The 20,635-nt window shown below is 39.8% G+C and overlaps 1 protein-coding gene across 2 annotated transcripts in view; it reads left to right on the forward strand.

The window, feature by feature from the left end:
- atp2b2 (ATPase plasma membrane Ca2+ transporting 2) overlaps window positions 1-20,635 on the forward strand; it is a 388,757-nt gene that overhangs the window by 334,555 nt on the left and 33,567 nt on the right. For both annotated transcript variants that reach the window (XM_060835139.1, XM_060835141.1), the window contains exon 16: window positions 7,868-7,974. In XM_060835139.1, coding sequence (XP_060691122.1) covers window positions 7,868-7,974 — 107 coding nt within the window. The remainder of the gene's footprint in view (window positions 1-7,867; window positions 7,975-20,635) is intronic.

Raw genomic sequence — 20,635 nt, forward strand, 5'->3', positions numbered from 1 at the left:
ATTGGTCTGTATGTTTTCGCTCGATTTTATGGCTACCTGACTATCGAAAGCTGATATCCTGGAAATCTATTAAATTGTAAATCTGATGTGAGGATATGGACAGCAAAATTCTAGATGAGTTTTTGCGACTATTAGGGCATTTTGACAGCCATTTTCAAATTTAAAATGTTAAAATAGCACAAACAATTTACTTGCTTTATAAGTAGTCTTCCATAGCACTGGATAAGTACAAGAATTTGTTGTTAATCATTGGAATCACTCAAAGTATATCAATTAACTCCTAATTTAAGCACCTCAACTGTCAGAATATTGACATTCACTATGAATTTCAATAAAGATACTGATATCAGAACATGTCAAAAAGTAACCTGATGGTTCAAAGTCCAAATAGATCTGTAACATTTTTTTTTCAATGAGTTCCATTCATTATATTGATGGTTACCTGCTTGCAGCACTTTAATTTAAGATTCTTACAATGAAATCTATGTGTAATCTTGAAAAATTAGATTGGCAACGGTATCCTCAAAAGGGCAAACACAGAATGCTTTTGAAATGGTTTGTTAGAGTAGCACATTCCAGAACTGACCAGAGTGTAGATTATATTAGATTTGATATTGTGTAATGTGACACCTAGCAGTGACCATTTCATTGAATTTTACATCCAGTTTGAAAGGACTGGTTCTAAGACTAGTACTTTAAATTTAAATAAGGGCAACTAAGTGAGCCTAAAGGTGAGCTAGCTGAAGTGAACTGACATACCGGAAAAGGGGATAGATCAATAGAGACACAGTGGCAAATGTTTAAGGGAATATTTCAGATCACTCAAAATAAGTATATTTCTCCTTTGAAGAAAAGTTTTGGCAGAAGGACACATCATCTTCAGTTAACTAAAGGAGTTACAGAAAACATCAAACTTAAGAAAAAGGCATACAACTGCTCAAACATGAGTTCAGGTCAGATAATTGGTCAGAATATAATTAACAGCAGAAGATGACTAAAATATTAATCAGGAGGAAGAAATCAGAGTATGAAAGGAAGCTAGCTAGGAATGTAAAAATGAATAGCAAGTGTCTCTACAGGTACATGAAAAACAGTAAGTAAAGTGACTATTCATCCTTTAGAGAGTGACAATGTGGAGTTAATAATGACAAAGTGGTTGATGAAATGAACAAGTATTTTGTTTCAGCCTTCACTTTACAGAACATAACAAACATTCCAGTCATAACTGTATATCAGGAAGTGGAAGGGAGTGAGGAGCTGAGTGAAATAACAATCATGAGGGAAGTTGTGCTAAGCTTTTGGCTGATAAGTCTCTGGGTGTAGATGAACTTCACCTTAGAGTCTTAATAGAAATGGTGAATAAGATAGTAATTGTGTTGCTGTTAATTCTCCAAAATTCTCTGGCAGGTTTTATCAGACTGGAAAACAGAAAATGTAACTCCTCTAGTCAGGAAGGGGTGAATGCAGAAAACAGGAAACTTTATATTCATTTGTTTGTTGTCTGTTGTGGGGATGGTATTAGAATGAATCAATAAAGAAGTTACAGCTCAACACATAGAAAATCTCAAGCTAATCAGGACAGGTAAGCAGAGTTTCCTGAAGTGGAAATCATGTTTAACCAATTTATTAGCTTTCTTTGAATAACTAACACATGCCAATGGGGAGTCAGTGAACATAACTGTACTTGGATTTCCAGAACGAATTTGGTAAGATGCCACACAAAAGGTTATTATGGAAAATAGAAGCTTATGGTGTGATGGATAACATACTGGGCATGAATAGAAAATCTGGCTGGCTACCAGAAAACAGAGAATGTTCATAAATTGATCTTTGACTGATTGGCAGGATGTGACACATGGAGTCCCACAGAGGTCTGGGCAGGAGTCTCATCCTTTTGTAATTTACAGTAATAGCTGATGGAAGCAAAGACATGGTAGTTAAAATTGCAGATGACACAAAGATAAATAGGAAATTATTTTGTGAAGGGAACATTAGAAGTTTGCGGAAGCATAGGTAGGTTGAGTAAATTGTCAAAAATCTGACAGATGGGGTATAATCTGGTAAAAGGTTAAGGTTTTAACTTTGGCAGGAAGAATGAAAAAGCAGAGTATTAGGCCAAATTCTCTACTTCTGTCCCTGTTTCATTTGCTCATAGGTAAATTGAAGAGTGATTTATATTCAATCACAGCTTTAGTGATTGTAATTAAACTGAAGAGTTGTGTAAATGGTCGCACTTTGAATGTAATCCTCAATTCTTTGTAGCAGATAGATGGTATTTCCTTTCAGATCCACATTTGGTGAGCAACAGATGTCTTGTTCTAGACTAGATTGTCAACAGGTAAATAATGAACGATATGCATTATGAATGATAGAAAAGATATCACCATTATCCCTGAAAGATCACTTTGAAAATCAAGAGCAGATGCACACTTAAAGAAAAATCAGCCTTCCCTCCAATTCCCCTATTAGATCGATCTGATGTGGAACATTTCAATTAAAAGCACACAGGATTATTTATTGCACTGTCAGCAAATAGGAGATCAAGGGGCCAAATGACATGAATAATGCCTTATATTTCAGAATAGAATGAAAGTCAGAAAGTGTGCAACATTATATAAATGTTAACAAAGATCAAAGCTGTTATAATGCCAGGAAATTGATTGCCAAAACCTTTCAGAGAATTAGTATTTCCCAAAGGGATGTTGCTAATCTCATTGCATTTCTAGGCGAACTCTTGTTTTATAACAGTTTTTTTTCTGGGCTATCATAATTAACAAGTAAGTATGATTTGAAGATTCCTATATTACTGTTTGCCTTCAAGATTAATTCTGTGGGGGAATGTTATGAGTTAGTTTTTTTTAAGTATAAGTTCAGAAATACAGAGCTTAGGAGATAAACTCACGTTGTTACAGGAAAGCACATTGACCTGCTTTATCTGCAGGGTCATGGAAACAAGAACTGCATAAACAGTGGCTGCTCCAACACCAACACTGAAGTCAGGAGCCAGTGGATTTTGCACCTTTTAGCCTGTCCTTGGTTCACTTGCAAGGAGAAGTTACCCGCTTGTTTTTTTGAGATTCTTTTGCACAGTATCCAATGTTGCTCATATACAAAGGGAGTATTTAATGGTGTCCTCCATTTCTATCAGCAGGATTATCCTTGTCCATAAATAAAATCAGAAAGTGCATGAGAAACTCAGCGGATCTGGCCACCTAGGTAGAGAGAATTAGAGTTAATGTTTTGAGTCTTCTATAAATCTACTTATCAACTCCTAGCTTTTTTTCTGAATCCTAGGTTTGAAAGAAGAGTCATATCAGACTCAAGACAGTAACTCTGTTTCCCTTTCCACAGATGCTTCCAGACCTGCTGAGCTTTTCCAGCACTTTCAGTTTCTCTTTCAGGTCTCCAGCATCTGCACTATTTTGCTTTTTGTCTGTGATAGGTTTGCCCTGATTTTCAGAGTTACATTGCACTCAGACTTGTAATAGCGCCACAGCATGATATGTCACCACCCTTTGCGGATGGATTGAGAGAAAGGGTGGTGCGTACATGACAGTGGAAGAGAGGGGGAGGGAAACCTGACATCTTTCCACTGCCGCAGGAGTGGGAATGGCAGCAGCGAGATGGGTGTCTATTTAATTCTATAACATGGCAATTGACAGCAAGGTATTTACCCTGGCCAGTGGTTTATTGATATAACAACATCCGGTTTATCGTGTGGTGAAACCATTATAATGACTATCCAGCAGGAGGGGCAATTGGACATAATTTCTGGGCTCCCAAGGATCCAATGCCATTCCTATCACCTGAACTGCTAACCTGGCCAAAGCATATTAAGAACAATCTTTCCTGCCCCTTTGAAAACACTGCAACATTATGTAGCACTCTCTATCTCCCTGCTCCCTCAGCAGCAGCCACCTATATTACCACTAATTCTAATCTCATTCACCTAAATCAGTGTTCCCTGGTTCCCAACCTTTTTGCTAACTGGAACTCAAATAGTCGTGACTTTTAACAATCCCCTCAACTGTTTCTCAAGACCAACCCTGGTTTCATCAGTCTATCCATTTAAATGAAAGCCATCATATCTTGAACCATTCTTGTAAGTCTTTTCTGCATCCTTTCTAAAACTTGCACATCTGTCCTCACATGCTTCACCCAAAATTGCACACTGTACTCTTGGTGATACCAATCCAATGATGTATAATGGTTCATTATAACTTGCTGAGATTTGTACTCTCTGTCTCTGTGCACATTGGTCCATGATCCAGGGTGCTTGTCAGTTAACAACTCAACCTGCCCTCCCATTCTCAATGAAGTTTACAGTTATACTCTCAAGTCTGTCAGTGCCTGGACCTGTTTAGAATTGTACCTTTATATTGCATCTTCTTGTTCTTCAAACCAAATGGCTTCACTTCACAACTCTCTGCATTAAGTCTGCCCATTCCACTATCTTCTCCATGTCCTCTTGATGTTTCCCATTATCCTTCTCACAGTTTACAATACTTCCAAGGTTTGTATCATCTGCAGATTTTGAAATTATGCACTGTACACCCAAATCTAGGTAATTAACATATATTGTGTTATGACTGCTGAGGGGATCTTTAGACCAAAGTAATCAAACTTGCCCACTGATCTTCAAGTGAAGAAATGACCAGACAGGGTTTCATGACTTTTACTTGAAGGAGAAAGTGAGGACTGCAGATGCTGGAAATCAGAGCTGAAAAATGTGTTGCTGGAAAAGTGCAGCAGGTCAGGCAGCTTCCAAGGAGCAGGAGAATCGATGTTTCAGGCATAAGCCCTTCTTCAGGAATGAGGAGGGTGTGCCAAGCAGGCTAAGATAAAAGGTAGGGAGGAGGGACTTGGGGGAGGGGCATTGGGAATGCGATATGTGGTTAAGGTGAGGGTAATAGGCCGGAGAGGGGGTGGGGGCGGAGAGGTCAGAAAGAAGATTGTAGATCAAGAAGGCAGTGATGAGTCCAAGGGTTGGGACTGAGATAAGGTGGGGGGAGGGAAAATGAGGAAGCTGGAGAAATCTGCATTCATCCCTTGTGGTTGGAGGGTTCCTAGGCAGAAGATGAGGCGCTCTTCCTCCAGGCGTCGTGTTGCCATGGTCTGCTGCGCTTTTCCAGCAACACAATTTTCAGCTTTTACTTAAAGGAGAGTCAAAGCGAACATATGTTAAGTGCAAAGTAAGCATGAACCTTAAAAGGAATAGCAAATATAAATCTTAACTAACAGAGTTAGCAGGTTAGCATCTCTGGTTGTGTTCTCCCCCCCGGGGGGCGAATTTAAATTGAACTGTTGGGTTTATTCTTTTTTTGAAAAGGCTCGTTACATTTTCAACCCTGCAGCCTTTTAGAACTGTCCCTGCATCTAAGGAGCACTGGAAGGTTTTGGCCAGTGTTTCTGCAATTTCCAGACTTTCTTCCATCAGTATCCTCAGGTGCATCTCATCTGTTCTTGGGTGACTTACCAACTTTAACTGCAACCTGCCTTTCTAAAACTCCACTTAATCAAGTTTGAGTGCATCCAGTGGCTCAACTATCTCCACAATGACTTTGACAGTAACTTATTCCACAGAAAGACGTGAAATCTAATTTTAATACTTCAGCTATATTTTCAACTTGGTAATAGTCTTATTTGCCTCTTGGTGCACAAATGGAGCATCAACATTGAAATAAAATGGAGCAATTGATTGTTAGTGTCCTGTAACCTTTACAGTATCACACTATTGACCTTCCAACTTCTTCGTCACTCTCTCCTCCCTTTCCCAAGGTGTTGTTTTTTTTCTGGTGCTTTCTTGCACAGATACTGAGTGCCCTTCTGGTACCTCATCCAGGTGGCAGTTTATTAGGAATGAACAGATCTGAAAAGTCTAGTTGAATGGTGAAACAAGTTCACTGGGCTGCAGGCTGCTGCCATTTTGCTGTGGAAAGACAAAAGGGTAGGAAGTAAGATGAGAAGAGGATGAGCAAAGAAAAGTGATCAACATTGCAGGGAATGGGAATGATAATGGGGCGGAAAGATGGAATGACAATAAAAATAAGATCAGTCCAGGGAGAACCAGAAGGAAGGGTGTGGATGGTTAAGTGAGAAAGGCAGGCGGCAGCAAACTCTGTTCGATGATTGAGTGTTCATTTCCCCAGGCTCCAATTATATACTCAGTATTGGAGGCTGGAAAACTAAGCATTGGATTACTTCCCTCAGGCTCAAATTATTTGTTATGTGTGACAGATGAGCTTTTTTTGTCTACATTCCCACAGTCGTACTTAGTTGCTTAAATGGGAGTGGCCGAGAGGGTGGTCATGTGGGTAGACGGGAGACAGGCTCCACTCTCACCTTTGAAAATTTGAAGGCAAAGGGGCTGGCATTGGTTCAGGACATTAATTGGTGACAAAAAGAAGGTGTAACATTGCTGAACCCTTTTCTTAGTCAGCCACTGGTCATTGTCATGGCAGAAACCAAATGCTATTTCTCTGTTTGGTGGATTTGATCACTTCAGGAAGATTAATTAGCATTTGCTAACCAGAAAAATGATAACACTTTTTGTTCTGATGGAATTTATGGAAGGAAATTGCTTTCTGGTCACAATGAGCAATGTGCTGGCATTTTAAGGGTGGAATTGAAATCAAAACAATTAAAGCTTTGGTGAGGAATCGATTGAACTTGGCCTGTAGATCAGGCTTCTGCATTCAACAACACAGTTCCCCAGAAATCTAATGGGTTCTTAAACTATCATGATCTAAATTTCCGCTTGTCTGTGCAGAGATTCTGTGTTAACTCCTCATATGTTCTTAAATGACTGTGATAGACATTTGTCCTGTAAGTGACAATTATCTATCAATTGCAAACAGAATAACAAGTGAAAGTGAATACGGATTTTCAAACTCGGTTTCCAGGTCACCTCAAGATAAAATGTGACAATCCAGTCACCATCTTTAATATTAATAGGTACAAAAATATTTGGAAAAAGGAACAGAGATTAATTATTAAAATAATTGCAGTGTATATTTTTGGTTTGCTAAGATATGTTCAGTCTAGTTCAACTAAATAATGTATATGAATAAACAGTGGTTGAAATGTTGGTCAGCCAGATTAACTCCCTGATGTTTCATTTATCTTTCCTCGTATTATAACCTCCTCATCACTTGAGAATTATTGTGTTTGTCCATGACAATGACCAGAAAATAACCACTAAAGTAAATTTGGGGTTAGGCAAGGCTTCTCTGTCAGGATAAAGTGCAGTGTACCATTAACCGTAATCAGAGTGAATGCAATCCAGTTTATTATTTTCCCTGTGAGTTTCTTCATATATTTAACATTAATTGTTTTGGAATGTGCCCTAAGGATTACAATGAATTTTAATATAATCTGGAAACCAAACGTGATGTTTACAGAGTAATGCAAAACTATTAATGATTACATTATTTATGTTCTTAGCCAGTAACAGCATAGTTATTCTACTGAGAGCCAAATTATTTACTTTTTTTTACTAATTATGTCACATTTTTAGCAATGATTAATTCTGAGACTATTTTGCCAAAGGGTCAGACACCTAATTTAATATTTAATTGCCTTTGCCTCCCCCTATTGTTTCATAGTTTTTTTTGGTCATTAGACTGGTTTTGCTGTTTGAAAGAAATGTTGTCGTTGCTTGAAGGTATTCAGGGACATAGCTGATTGATTTAAAAAAGCCATTATTTTCTGTTGAATTGTTACTTCCAGCATAATTTAACTGACTTTTATAATTGGAGCTGGAAAGGTGGAGGGAGTATACCTATTAATGACAAGTGTGGGAAGCTCATTGTTTCATCAAACCTATTCTTCCTAATGAGCTCCAGTGGGATGGCTTTGTTTGTTGCAGGTATAATTGACAGCCTGCATGGAGAACGGAGACAAGTTGTAGCAGTAACTGGTGATGGAACCAATGATGGGCCAGCGCTGAAGAAAGCGGATGTTGGTTTTGCCATGGTAGGCGACAAAGCATTGACAAATGTGTTAAATTAGAACTTTGCCTAAGATTTAAATCAACAACTTTTGTTAGTTCAGCATTATTCCTGCATCAGCTGCTGAAAGTGGAATCTCTAATATCATGATTTGCTTGGTGCATATGTACATTACTGAGCTGTTAGTTTGTTAAAGTGATAGTTTTCAGCAATGCAGCACATCTGTTACTCTGCCAGAAGTGGACTTTTACATGTGGGTGAACATACTGCATCCATGAGACCCATTACAAAATATTAACAAGATAACTGTCTTAATATCCTAACTTTTCGTCCCCTCTGATCTGGAAGATGACAAGGTTATTAGAGTTACATTAGAGGTGTAACAATTTGGCCGAACCATTTTAAAAATACTCAATGTAACCGATCTGCTATATTAAAAAAATGTTTTTGAAGTGTAATGTTCTTTGTAGAATGTATTATAAAATGAAAACTGATTGTTAACGGATTTTGATTTTGCTCCTGGATATTGTGTTGATCACTCTTTTACATTTGAAAGTTACCAGTCTTTCCTGTGGTAGAAGCTGAAAGCTAGCATGAGAATACATTACATTGTCTCAGTTCAGTCAGTTCACCGTGATGAAGCATGTTGACCTGGAAGTTACAAGCTTGGTCTCCAGTCTGTAGGCTGAGTTAGAGTGATCTGAGCTATGCCCATGGCAGAGTGACTACAACTGGCCCGACTGGTTTAAACAAAAAAATCAGCCTGAGGAAAAATTGAACCACTTTTTGTGACTCCTGTGAGAAATGTGTTTGAGGGCTACTTGATGCCCAGGGGACTCCTGTCCCTGCAAAGAGTCGATCTCTTTAAGAAAAGGGAGAAGTTAGGTTTTAAAGAAACTAAGGATTCATTTATAAAAGTGTAAAACAATAGCGATAAATCATTGTGATAGATTAATTACTCCTACTTATTGTGCACGAATAAACTAGTTGATTGAATGAACCATTCCTATTTGATATCTTCCTATATGATATTTGTACTTTTGTCGGCAGTGTTATAAATGTATTGCAGATTTTAAATTATTTAAGATTAAAACATTGCTTTTTTTGGATAAGTGCAAACTTGCAAATCTTTCTGACTTATCCTCATGTAACTGATCTCAGCTGGAATGACATTAAAAATCCACAAATGTGGTTTGGCTAGAGCGGGGAAGATCAGCCAATGAGTTCCAGTGGAAATGTTTCAATGTTAGAGTGATGGAATGAGGCTTGGCTGTAAAGACCCTTCTTCTAGCCCATGCTTTTTGCAGATAGTCAGCGTTGATCATGGCAGGTGCTTGGATGCTACCGATGCTGTTCAGAAATCAAAATAATATCTTGTTAAACCTGCTGTGCCATGAATTGCACTGGTCACCATTTTGCTAAGATTGATATGGCAAGCACAGCTAATGTCCACCAGACAATTAGCTTACCACACTGATTTGGCACCAGCAGTGCCATTTTGCTCTAGCTATTGCCTTGCTCAGCCTTTCACAGCAGAACATGGATGAAGAATTAGGGCAGATGCCCCAAAGACACACAGACATGGCAATATTTAAAGGTATCCATCCATTACATAACAGGTTGCTTGCAGTTTGATTTCTTTTTTGATGTTTGCTATGGTTATTTGACAGGTTACATGGAGGGTGGAGTAGGTGCTGAAACAATGTTAAAGAGGCCATTTAGACAGACATATGGCAAGCATGGTATAAAGGGATACAGACCATGTGCAGGCAGGTGGGGTTAGTTTGGAGTGGCATCATGGTCAGTGCAGACATGGTAAGCTGAAGGGTCTGTAACTGTGCTGTACTGCTCTATGTTCTATGTTCAAGACCTCTTCACAAACTGTTGCCTCCAGCATTAACAGACATCCCCTTGGAATAAAACCTTTGTGAAAATTAACAGAGACCATGCAGAGCAGGGTGACCTGTTCAAAGAGATAGCAAGAGGACTGGGAGAAGGATCCTCAGTAGGAAGCTGTGTCTGTGCTAGGAGTTTAAACAGCAATACTTGAGATGTCAGGGTCTCAGTAAAAATGTCTTGTTTGAAATCTGCCACTTGCAGGAACCACGAGTGCAAAGCTGGAGAAGGAACAATTATATTGTCAATGTTTGTGAAGTTGAGTATGGCATTATACTTTACTTTAGTTGAATTCTTCCACGATGGAGTTGGAGACATTTTTCATTATTTCAGTTTACTGACAAAGGGAGGTAACTGAGACTCTGTATTCAAAGAGAACTCAGCAATTTTCATTTTTTTCTGGTTCTAGAGACACTCAGTTTTGCATTTCAGGCTTTCCCATAGTGCAGAATATAACTGACTGCATGTCCAACACTTTGTGGATGCTGCATGTCACATACTGGAACTGAAGGGATTCCATTTTCCAAGGTCCACATGGTGTGTGGCCACAGGCAGTGCATCTTGCAGGTCAGTTCACAATATCCTGGCAACAATAATGATGTCTCCATTCTGTGGTAGTTTACTGAGCCCACTGCATTGGATGGTAAAGCAAACTATAGCTCCTGAAAGGTGAGGTGTGTAACCCATGACTCACCCACCACACAAAAACAGTAGCATTCATCATTTGAAAGAATATTTTTGCTTCGGAAGAGCCCTTCAGTTTGAAACTGTTTTTCATCATTTGTGATAGTCTTCTGTCTGCGCCACACAAGCCTCACCATCTGGGGAGAGAGTCGTTACTACCTGAAATATAGGGTAAGCTGAGGAGCATGAGGACGAGGATAAAGAAGAAGGGGAAGACATGAAGTAAGCTAGACAGCCACTTTCTGCATGACCTGTCCGTGAAGAACTAACTGGATTGCAATTCCGTGTAACCACAACCAGTTTCCTCTTCATTGAAAGTTCCAGTCTTCTTCTAGGTCTTCCATCCTTCCTGTTCACGTTCCTACTAACCATCACAGAGGGCACAATGCAAAAATGGAAATGACTAAATAATAAACACACTAAACAAAATTTTAAAATAATACCATATCTTATTGTATGATCGTGCAAATGAATTTGCAGCAAAACAACTTAAGGGTATAAGCATTGCCTTATACTGTCAGGTTAATTTTTTGTGTGTCTTTGCCAGTCCTGGTGTTCCTGTGTAGTTTTTTGCAATGACTGCAGCACGGCAGGTAGAAGACTGGTGACTTTCACTGGAGGACACTGCAGTCTGTCTTCAAAGGACAAGCAGATAGCTCAAGGCTTCGAAGACCCGACTGACGTTCAACATTGGCAGCAGCAGCGTGGCTGGCTGACAGGCAATAGCAAGAGCAGCGGCAGAGTGTGACAGCAGGGAGGCAGAGTGCTGTCATCCTGACAGAGGAGAGCAGATCCCACAGAGTTCTTGTTGTTAAATTGGGCCAGCCTGTCAGTGATTGTAATAATCTACTGGAGGACAGATTGCCATTGTGCTGTGAGACCCTGTGAAGCCCTTTTTGAGCACTATAATCTCCAGCTATGATGACAGCAGGCTGAGCTTTGAAGGCAGCAAGCTGACCTTGTATGACCTCCGTGTGAGCGTGCATTGCAGCTCCTCATTGCTATGCAAGGAGATTATGTTGAACTTGTATTAGACATTTATGAGAGCTCACCTGGAGTACTATGTACAATTCTTTTTCAATTTGTTCATGGGATAAGGTTTTATTGCTGAGGCTGGCATTTATTGCCCATCCTTACTTACCGAGAGGGCAATTGAGAGTCAACCACATTGCTGTGGTTTGGAGTCATGTGTAGGCAAGAGCCAGTGAGGATGACAGTTTCCTTCTCGAAAGGACATTAGTGAAACTAATGAGATTTTCCTAACAATCATTTGACTCTTAATTGTTAAAAAAATTCAGCCTCACCATCTGCCATGGGACTGTTCTCTCAGAGAGAAGATGGCTCAGAGGAAACTTGATGATGGCTTTCGAAATCACGAGTGGGTTGGACAGAGTAGTTAGGGTGAAATTGTTCCTGTTCAAAGAATTATATTTAATAAGGAATGAGATGGCATAGATTTAAAGTGATGTACCCTCAAAGTAAAGATGATGTGACCGCAAATAGTGAAGGAAATGTGCTGGAGACAGGTTCAATGAGTTACGCAAGGGAGTGTTGGATGATTATTGGGTAGAAATGGTATACAGGCATCTGGGGAAAAGGCAGGAGATTGATACCAGCTAATAGAACCTGTGCAGGCATGATGGGGTGAATGGCATCCTTCTGGTCTGTCACAATTCTGTCATTCTGTGATGTGTTTTGCTGCCCAGAAACATTGGGCATCAGATGCTACATCATAGTTATGCTCAAATGTGTGAATCAGGTTGGTAACCACTCACAGGCTGGCATGGATTGGCTCTAAGCTCAGTGCAAAAGACATGTATCAAGTTATTGCTGGGCTGCTTTGTACTGTTTAACATCAACCATAGGTTTTCTGGTAGTTTATACAATGCAACAAACATGTCATTGGTACGGACAATCAGAGTGCTTCTCTAGACTGCCCCATTAAGGTTTCAGCTGTGTCGACTGCAGCCATTGCAAGTTGATATCTATACTAGCCTTGTCGCCTGTCCAGGCTGCAGCACACTCATACACAATGGCTCGAAATGTGCAAATCCTCCTTCTAATCTATCTTTAAGATAAGTGCACTATTTGTATATGAACAGGTAGCAGCGGTTATGAAATCAAGCGATAGTTTAAAAGAACCTGATGCAATGTCATAGACCTGAAAAGTTAGCTCTGCTTCTCTATCCACAGATGCTGCCTGACCTACAGCCAGTTTTTGTTTGTAATCTCTGTTAAGCAGTGCACACTAATTTTAAGTGTTTAGATCAGAGTGGTGGTGGAAAAGCACAGCACAGGTCAGGCAGCATCCGAGAAGCAGGAAAATCGACGTTTTGGACAAAAGCCCTTCATCAGGAATTGGGCTTTTGCCCGAAACGTCGATTTTCCTGCTTCTCGGATGCTGCCTGACCTACTGTGCAATTCCAGCACCACTCTGATCTAAACTCTGGTTTCCAGCATCTGCAGTCCTCACTTTTGCCTAATTTTAAGTGGTGCAAGGGAGTTCAGTTTTGGACCTACAGAAAATAAGCCATACATTCAGTGTTGGCTGTGTGCAGAAACCATTCTGATAAGTTGGCAACACTGAAGGAATGGCGATATACTTCCAAGTCATGATGGTGAGTGGCTTGGAGGGGAATTTGCAAATTAAGGAGTTTCCATATATCTGCTGGCCTTATCCTTCCAGATGGAAGTGGTCGTGGGTCTGGAAGGTGCTTCAGAGGTTTTTCAATGAATTTCTGTAGTGCATCTCGTAAATAGTACACACTGCTTCTACTGAGCATCAGTGGTGGAAGGTGTGGATGTTTTTGGATGTGGTTCCAATCAAGTAGACTGCTTTGACCTGGATGGTGTCAGGTTTCTTGAGGGTTGTTGGAGCTGCACTAATCCAGGCAACTGGAGAGGCAGTCTTTGGAGCGTCAGGAAGTGAGTTACTCGCTGTAGTATTTTTAACCTCTGATCTGCTCTTGCAGGCATTGTGTTCATACGGGAAGTCCAGTTGGGTTTTTGGTCAATGATAACCTCAGGATGTTGATAATGGGGGAATTTGGTAATTGTAACACCACTGAACATCAAAGGGCAGTGGTTGGATTGTCTCTTATTGGAGATGGTTGTAGCCTGGCATTTGTGTGGCATGAACCCTATTTGCCATTTGACACCCAAGCCTGGATATTGCTCCAATAAAGTTATTTTCCAGCATTGGTTTTACCTCTTATTTGAAGCAATGAGAACATTACAGGCACTCTGTCAGCACTGGCCTAAAGGCTTGGTCACAGCCATAGGAAATGTAACACGGGTGACACAGTGGCTCAGTGGGGGGGTGGCACAGTGGCTCAGTGGAAAGCGCTGCTGCCTCACAGTGCCAGGGACCTGGGCTCAATTCCAGGCTCAGGTGACTGTACAAACTCCACATAGACATTCTCCCAGTGTCTACATGAGCACCTTCCAGGTGCTCCAGTTTCCACCTATAGTCCAAAGATGTACAGGTTAGGTGGATTAGCCATGCTAAATAGCCACAGTGCCACAGTGTCTGGAGAAGTACAAGGTTGTATGGATGGGATTGGGTGAGATGCTCCAAGTTGGCAGGTTGGTGTGGACTCGTTGGGCTGAATGGCCTGCTTCCATACTGTAGGGATTCTATGACTTAAGAAATGATCATGAAAATACTGTTGTATTTAAAATTACTTCACTCAACAAGACTTAAGATACACATTTTTTGATGTAACTTTAATAATTAATGTCAGTATTCAAAGTTTTGCTTTGCACATCATTTCTCCAAAACTATTGTCATCATCAGAAAAGCTTCTTCAATTAGTTGAAGCAAGGGGGAAAAAAAGCTTAGTATAAGCTGTGCAGTCAGCAAGATTCATGGCAAACTGTCCATCATCACTTTTTCAATAATATATTGTTCAATGGAATTTCAAAAATTCTGTGATCATTTGGAATGTTCTAAGGAAAGGCATGCTGGTTATAGCCTTGAGACATATCACTGTTGAAAAAGATGCAGAAGGCCTCATTAGATATTATTATAGCTATTCATAGTCAACTTTCAATTCCAAAGTCAAAAAAAGAGCTGCGGATGCTGGAGATCTGAAACAAAAACAAATTGCTGGAGAAACTCAGCAGGTCAGCATATGTGGGGAGAAAGCAGAGTCCAGTGACTCCTCGTCAATTAACTCTGCTTTCTTTGCAAAGACACTGCCAGCCCTGCTGAGTTTCTCCAGCAATTTCTGTTCTTGTCTATTTCTAACTGGGTATAATTACTCCTCTTCACATCCTCCCCAGTCGGATGGCATTTTTAAAAAATATTTGTGCGCAGTGTCACCGTGTAACTGCAAAAAGAGCAATCTTCCAACCTTCTTCTGCCAAACACTTGATAAGATTTGAGCACCCTCTAGTGATTGCAGTGTAGTCATAATGGAACTCTTCTATACAATACTGTACTCAAGCCTCCTTTTTTTGTATTCAGACCATCAAGTGAAACCAATGCAGGACATTTTCCATTTGCTAATCTTTCATCTAATGTATGAGGCCAGTGAGGTAAAGTTTCTAGAGTACCTCATCATCAATATACCTTACCTTTAGTCCTTAAAAAATATCCCTTTTGAACTGTGCCGCAAACCTGATAGAGATTGATAACTTGTAAAGCAGAATTTTGAGTACCTTGTGACCAACTTAAAGGATCACATGACAAGATTTCCCATTTTAAGATGTTACTGTAACAAACACTAAAATGAATATGTGCAGGCAACTAATGTATAAACATTACAGAAGGTATTCTTTAATAACTTCTTAACACAACTGTAAATACCGATGTATACACATTCCATCATGCTCACAGAAGAAAAGTAGCTTGTATACTCAAATGCAGTTCCCTCCTGGATAGTTTCTGCCATGTTGTTGAATATTCCAGTGACGTTTTAGGAATAGGAAACCAACTCTGCCAGGCATCCCGTGTCACAGCTGAATGTTTTCCTGCTGTACACACACAGCCTCTCTTCATTTCTCTCCGTCTTCCAATAGTCAAAGTCTCAAAATCTGGCAACAGGAATACTAGCTGCCTTTATCTTTGTGTCCAGGTGTTACACTTGGTACGTGACTTTCAATGTGCCCTGACCAGTCATCATGGAACCCAGATTGCACTCAGAAGTCTTTGTTCCTCTCATCCAATTCATTTTATTTTGAATTAAAGGAGATGACTTGAACATAACATTTTTAAAGCCTCCTATTCATAACAATCAATAAGAACAGTTCAATTTTGCATATGACAAAAGAAAGTGGCTTTAATTTATATAGCACCTTCAACACAGTAAAATGTTCCAAGGCACTTTACAGGAGCATTGTTTTAAATTAAGTTACAAAACAAAGGGGAGTAATGTGCCAAATGGGTGACGGGATAGATAGTTATCCAGAAGTTAGAGTAGGAACAGAACCTTATAAGGTTCTGAGCAACACGGGCTATGAGGAGATTTGTGGAAGAATCAAATGAGAAATCTGGTGAGGTGTATCTTGACAGCAGGACCATCTTGCTCCAACTTTTATGCTTTGACAAACAGCAGGGCAACTTCTATTCTGAGCAGCAGTAAGTTGCCAATTAGAGGAACCATTGTTCATTTAACACTTTGTTAACAGCCCAACTCACCTCAATAATATTCAGCTTTTGATCATACAAAATATGCCGAAGAAGCTAAACCTTGTGAAATCTCAGCATAGAAACCGGAGCAGGTACCAGGCAATTCCAGCTCACTTCACTGCTTTCTCCAAAGGACGCCCTTGTGGCATATGACCAAACAACATCTAAGAGTATGAACAATGGGCATCAGCTGTCGGCACCCCATGTACACAGATATTGGCATCCAGCATTTTTCAATTCCTCACAACCATCGTGGCACCTTTCCAGTGCACTCGTAGGCTGCTCCCACAGCATGACTTGTATTGGAGGGCACACCACATCTAGCATTGAAGGACTGAAGAAGGGATACTTTGTGCACACAGATGAGGACCTGGCTCAGGCATTGAACTAGATTGTATCTCAGAGTGGCTTGTTGTCTCTCTCAGCACTTGCTCACTTAGTGCCTACCTGTACATTCACAATCACACCTTGCATTTCCTTCCGTACCATGCTGATTGTCGCAGTGACATGACCAGGCAGTTTGCATGCTGATCAGCACTTGTCAGTCAGTGGGGCAAGACCTCCATTGTACAGCGGTGTGCTATGTTAATCTCACACCTACACCTTATGCCAATACCCAACTTGACAAACACACTGCAGATGCAGTCAGCAAGCAGCCATATCACAAAGGCTTTGGAGAATAGTCGTCACTGAAGACCATGTACATACTATCAGTCAATGGGTCTCAGGACAGTAAGTTAATGGTAGGGCCTCCAATATCGCTTCAGGTGATTAGTTGTGATCAGGCTTCCAGTTAGGGTTTTCTTGGTCAGGGGCTCTGTGTCTCTTTAACTCTGAGGTTGTCAATCTACAACTAGAGCTTATCAATCAGAGATTAATAAAAAAAACTCTCACTGTGTTAGGAGGCATTCTGAGTTGGAAGAGAACATCATAGTGGAAATGAAAAAGATATATTTGCAGAAGCGCCAATGGAAAAGTCAAAGCCGGACCACAGGATGTAAATATTGCAAAGGACATCACACATAAAGGAAAGAAAGCACATCCATTGTTGGGAAATCACCACTCTAACTGTAGGTAGCTGAGTCACTTTGCATGCGAGTGCTTAGCTGGAAAGAAGCAAAGGAAGCCTATAACATTCACTGCAAGTAAAATGGCAGCTGATGATCTGATGAATCACTCTACACCATACAAAAGCTGACATTGTCTGGTCTGCAGGTTTGTCACTGTTAGAATGATTGCTACAGAAGGAGACCATTAAGTGAATGTGAAATGTCTGGTAGACATTGATACTTCTTGTAACATCATGAACTTCACAGATCTGTGCAAAGTAGCACAAGATGGTGAGCCAAACTGAAGGCATCAAAGGTAAGATTAAAGGTATGATGGAACAATACTCATCCCAAGAGGTCATGAATGTGAGAGCCTGATACAGTGAGAGAAAAGAAGATCTGGAGTTCCACAAATAGGACAGAAAGCAAATTCCACTCATTTCAAGTGAAACAAATCTAAAGCTTGGATTGGTAACTGTATACATGCCTGAAGAGATTTGTAGTATTTTGTAGATCTCTAGGCCATTGACTGCTAAACAGGTATGAGAAGAATTCTGGCTGTGCTTAATCTCAATCTGAAAGTCATGATAGAGGAGCTGGTGCCCCCACCAACCCAAGAGGTATTGGGAAAAAAAAAAGATTAAAAATAAGCTTGCTCCAATTCCTATTTATCTCCTGGCCCCCTTTCTCCTCCACATTGCTGATGAAGGGCTAATGCTTGAAACGTCACTCGCCTGCTTCTCAGATGTTGCCTGACTGGCTGTGCTTTTCCAACGCCACACTTTTTGTCTTTGACCCTCTAGCATTTGCAGTCCTCTCTTTCCCCTATTTCCTATGATAAGCAAATGAAAGCCAAACTGATAACTATCACAAAGTAGCAGATGAAAAGGCATTATAAGAAAAGCATAAAATTGAAGATGCTTAAAGCCAAGTACATAGATCATGTTATGATAGCCTTTGTCTGTAACAGAGCTGTAACAGAGGTGCAGTGACCAATAGATATGAAAGCAGTGCAATGATTTATTGGATTGTGAACTATACAGTCTATTTTGTCTAATTTGTCATCAGAATATGAGTATCTGCACAAACTCATGGCTAAAAATGTGCAACAAAGGAGCAACAGCCCTTTGCTATCTCTCTCGCTTTCTCTAAAGCTCCTCCAATGAATTAAAAGCCCACTAAATGGCCTCCCCATTACTCACACAGAGTCCCTTAAGAACATTTTGGAATCTACCTCACCTCTTCAGAGAAAACAATTCAGTTAGCCACAACTTATCCTGAAAGACACCCTATGTGCCATCAGCTTCTGTGTACAAATTGATTTTGGCTACAGATAAAAATTTTAATCAGTTCATGGTTAATCAATTTCTCCTGAGTTTAACTGTCACTTGTCAAAGTACTCTTAAGATAGCAGTCTGTGGAGCTGTAGTTTTTATCAGACTTGGGAGCTGTGTGTGTATATATGTGTATCTATGTGTGAGTTTTCAGAAAGGGTATTTATATATTTGCATCATCGAAATTGTTAATAATCTTTGCTTCAGTAAATTTTGGTTGGAATTAGCTAAGTCATTATTAGTTAAGAAACTTGGTCATCTTGTTTCTGATACTGAATTAAATACAGTCTGATATCTATATCTTGAGGCCTTCATTGACCAGAGTGCCAGAAAGACGAGGCTGAATTATCAGCCCCGGGAACTACATTTTATTTTAATTTGTTATGTTTTCAGTGAAGTTTTTGACTGAGTTATAGTGTTTCTTCAAAGGGCTATCAATTCTTAACAATGTTCTTTACTTTTGATTTACTCAAAATAGAATAAATAGGAACTGCTGAGACTTTGGGTAATATCATATGTATAAGGCCAGGATGCATAATGCAAATTAGCACACTATCAAGGAAAGGGTGTCTATGCACTGATTTCACCATTTGGATTTAGGTAAATGTAATGGGGAGAGTTGAAGTTTTGGAGGTAAAAGTAGGTACTGTTGCCATGAAGATAATACTGGAAGAGGAGATTCAATTCCTTGTTAGAAAGGATGCGAGGGTATGAACAAACTTTCAGCTCAGATCATGGTGAGTGATGGAATCAGTAGCTAGAAAATGGAGTTTGTAGCAAAAGCCAAGAAGAATGGCTTTGGTTTTACCAATATTTTAATTCCAGAAATTTCTGCCCACTCACTCCTGGTGTGGGACAAACTTTGGGACAAATTAAAAACAATGGAGATTTCAGGAAAGATGGCATTAAGGTAGACTAGAGTGCTGTCCATACGTGAAATCTTAAGTGTTTTTCTATGATGTTATCAAGAGGCAATCTGTCAGTAAAAGTTAAAAATGGGAAAGCACAGAATCTCGCTCAAACTCCGAAGATTATAGTGAGCAAATGTGAAGAAAAGCCATTGTAGGATCTTGACTGGCTATGACTGAGCAAACAACAATGAAATCAGGTAATGCTAGTCCCTCTCAGCTCAACAGCAGAGGAGAGGCAACAATGGATTCTGGTATGTTCAGCAATGTCAAAGGTTGCAGGCAGATTAAGAAGAATGAATAGAAATAGTGCTCAACTTCAGTAAGAGCTGTTTTAGTTCTGTTGACAATTTTGTATTGGGCCCATTGATACTTATGTCAGACTTTTGGCATTTAAGCTCATTAATTGCATTGAGTTTGTTGGATGAGTATTTTCTTTCTAATGCAGTAGAACTATAAATGAGGATGAGAGAAAAGCCTTTTTTGGATGGTACAGATTCTTTTCATTGTAGAGTTCTATCTGAGAGAAAACCTGTACTCTGAGCAGGAAATAATGCTTAATGTTGAAGAAACTTGACAGTTGTTTGCTGGTTGATTAGATAGGAACTCAAACTTATATAAGAGAGAAGATTCTCAGCAGTAGTTAATTTGGTGTGAGAGAAATTAAGGAAGATGCAAGTTGGTACCAATCTAATGTGTGATATCAAAAGGGCAAAGGTAATCTGTTTAACACAACCAACAGGTGTGATAGTGCATTAACACAACTAACAGGTGTGATAGTGCATTAATGCTTATGGTGTTGACGCCATTTCTGATCCTGCAGGGAACTTGTTAAAAGTGTGTGCGCTGCATTTTATGCTCCCAGATTTCTCTGAACAAATCCAAAGAATTGCTTTAATTTAGCTTTATAACCAAATGCCACCAGAATCTTCAGTGGCTTAGTTGTAAATTATGTTGCTTCAAGACCATTAAATGTTTGGGATTATTTAGCATCTCTCTCATGTACAGCAGTTTGTGTTCATATATCACCAGTTTATATTGGCTACATTACAGCACCAGACATGTTGTGATATTTATATCTTAAGTTGTTAACCAATGGGAAAAAAAAGTGTTATCTATAATGTGTTTTAAGGAGATGGATTTTTTTTAATGCTTCATTTTAGCTTTATAATAAGACTGTTGC

The sequence above is a fragment of the Hemiscyllium ocellatum genome, chromosome 14 (assembly GCF_020745735.1).
Source record: "Hemiscyllium ocellatum isolate sHemOce1 chromosome 14, sHemOce1.pat.X.cur, whole genome shotgun sequence".
Lineage (NCBI taxonomy): Eukaryota > Metazoa > Chordata > Chondrichthyes > Orectolobiformes > Hemiscylliidae > Hemiscyllium > Hemiscyllium ocellatum.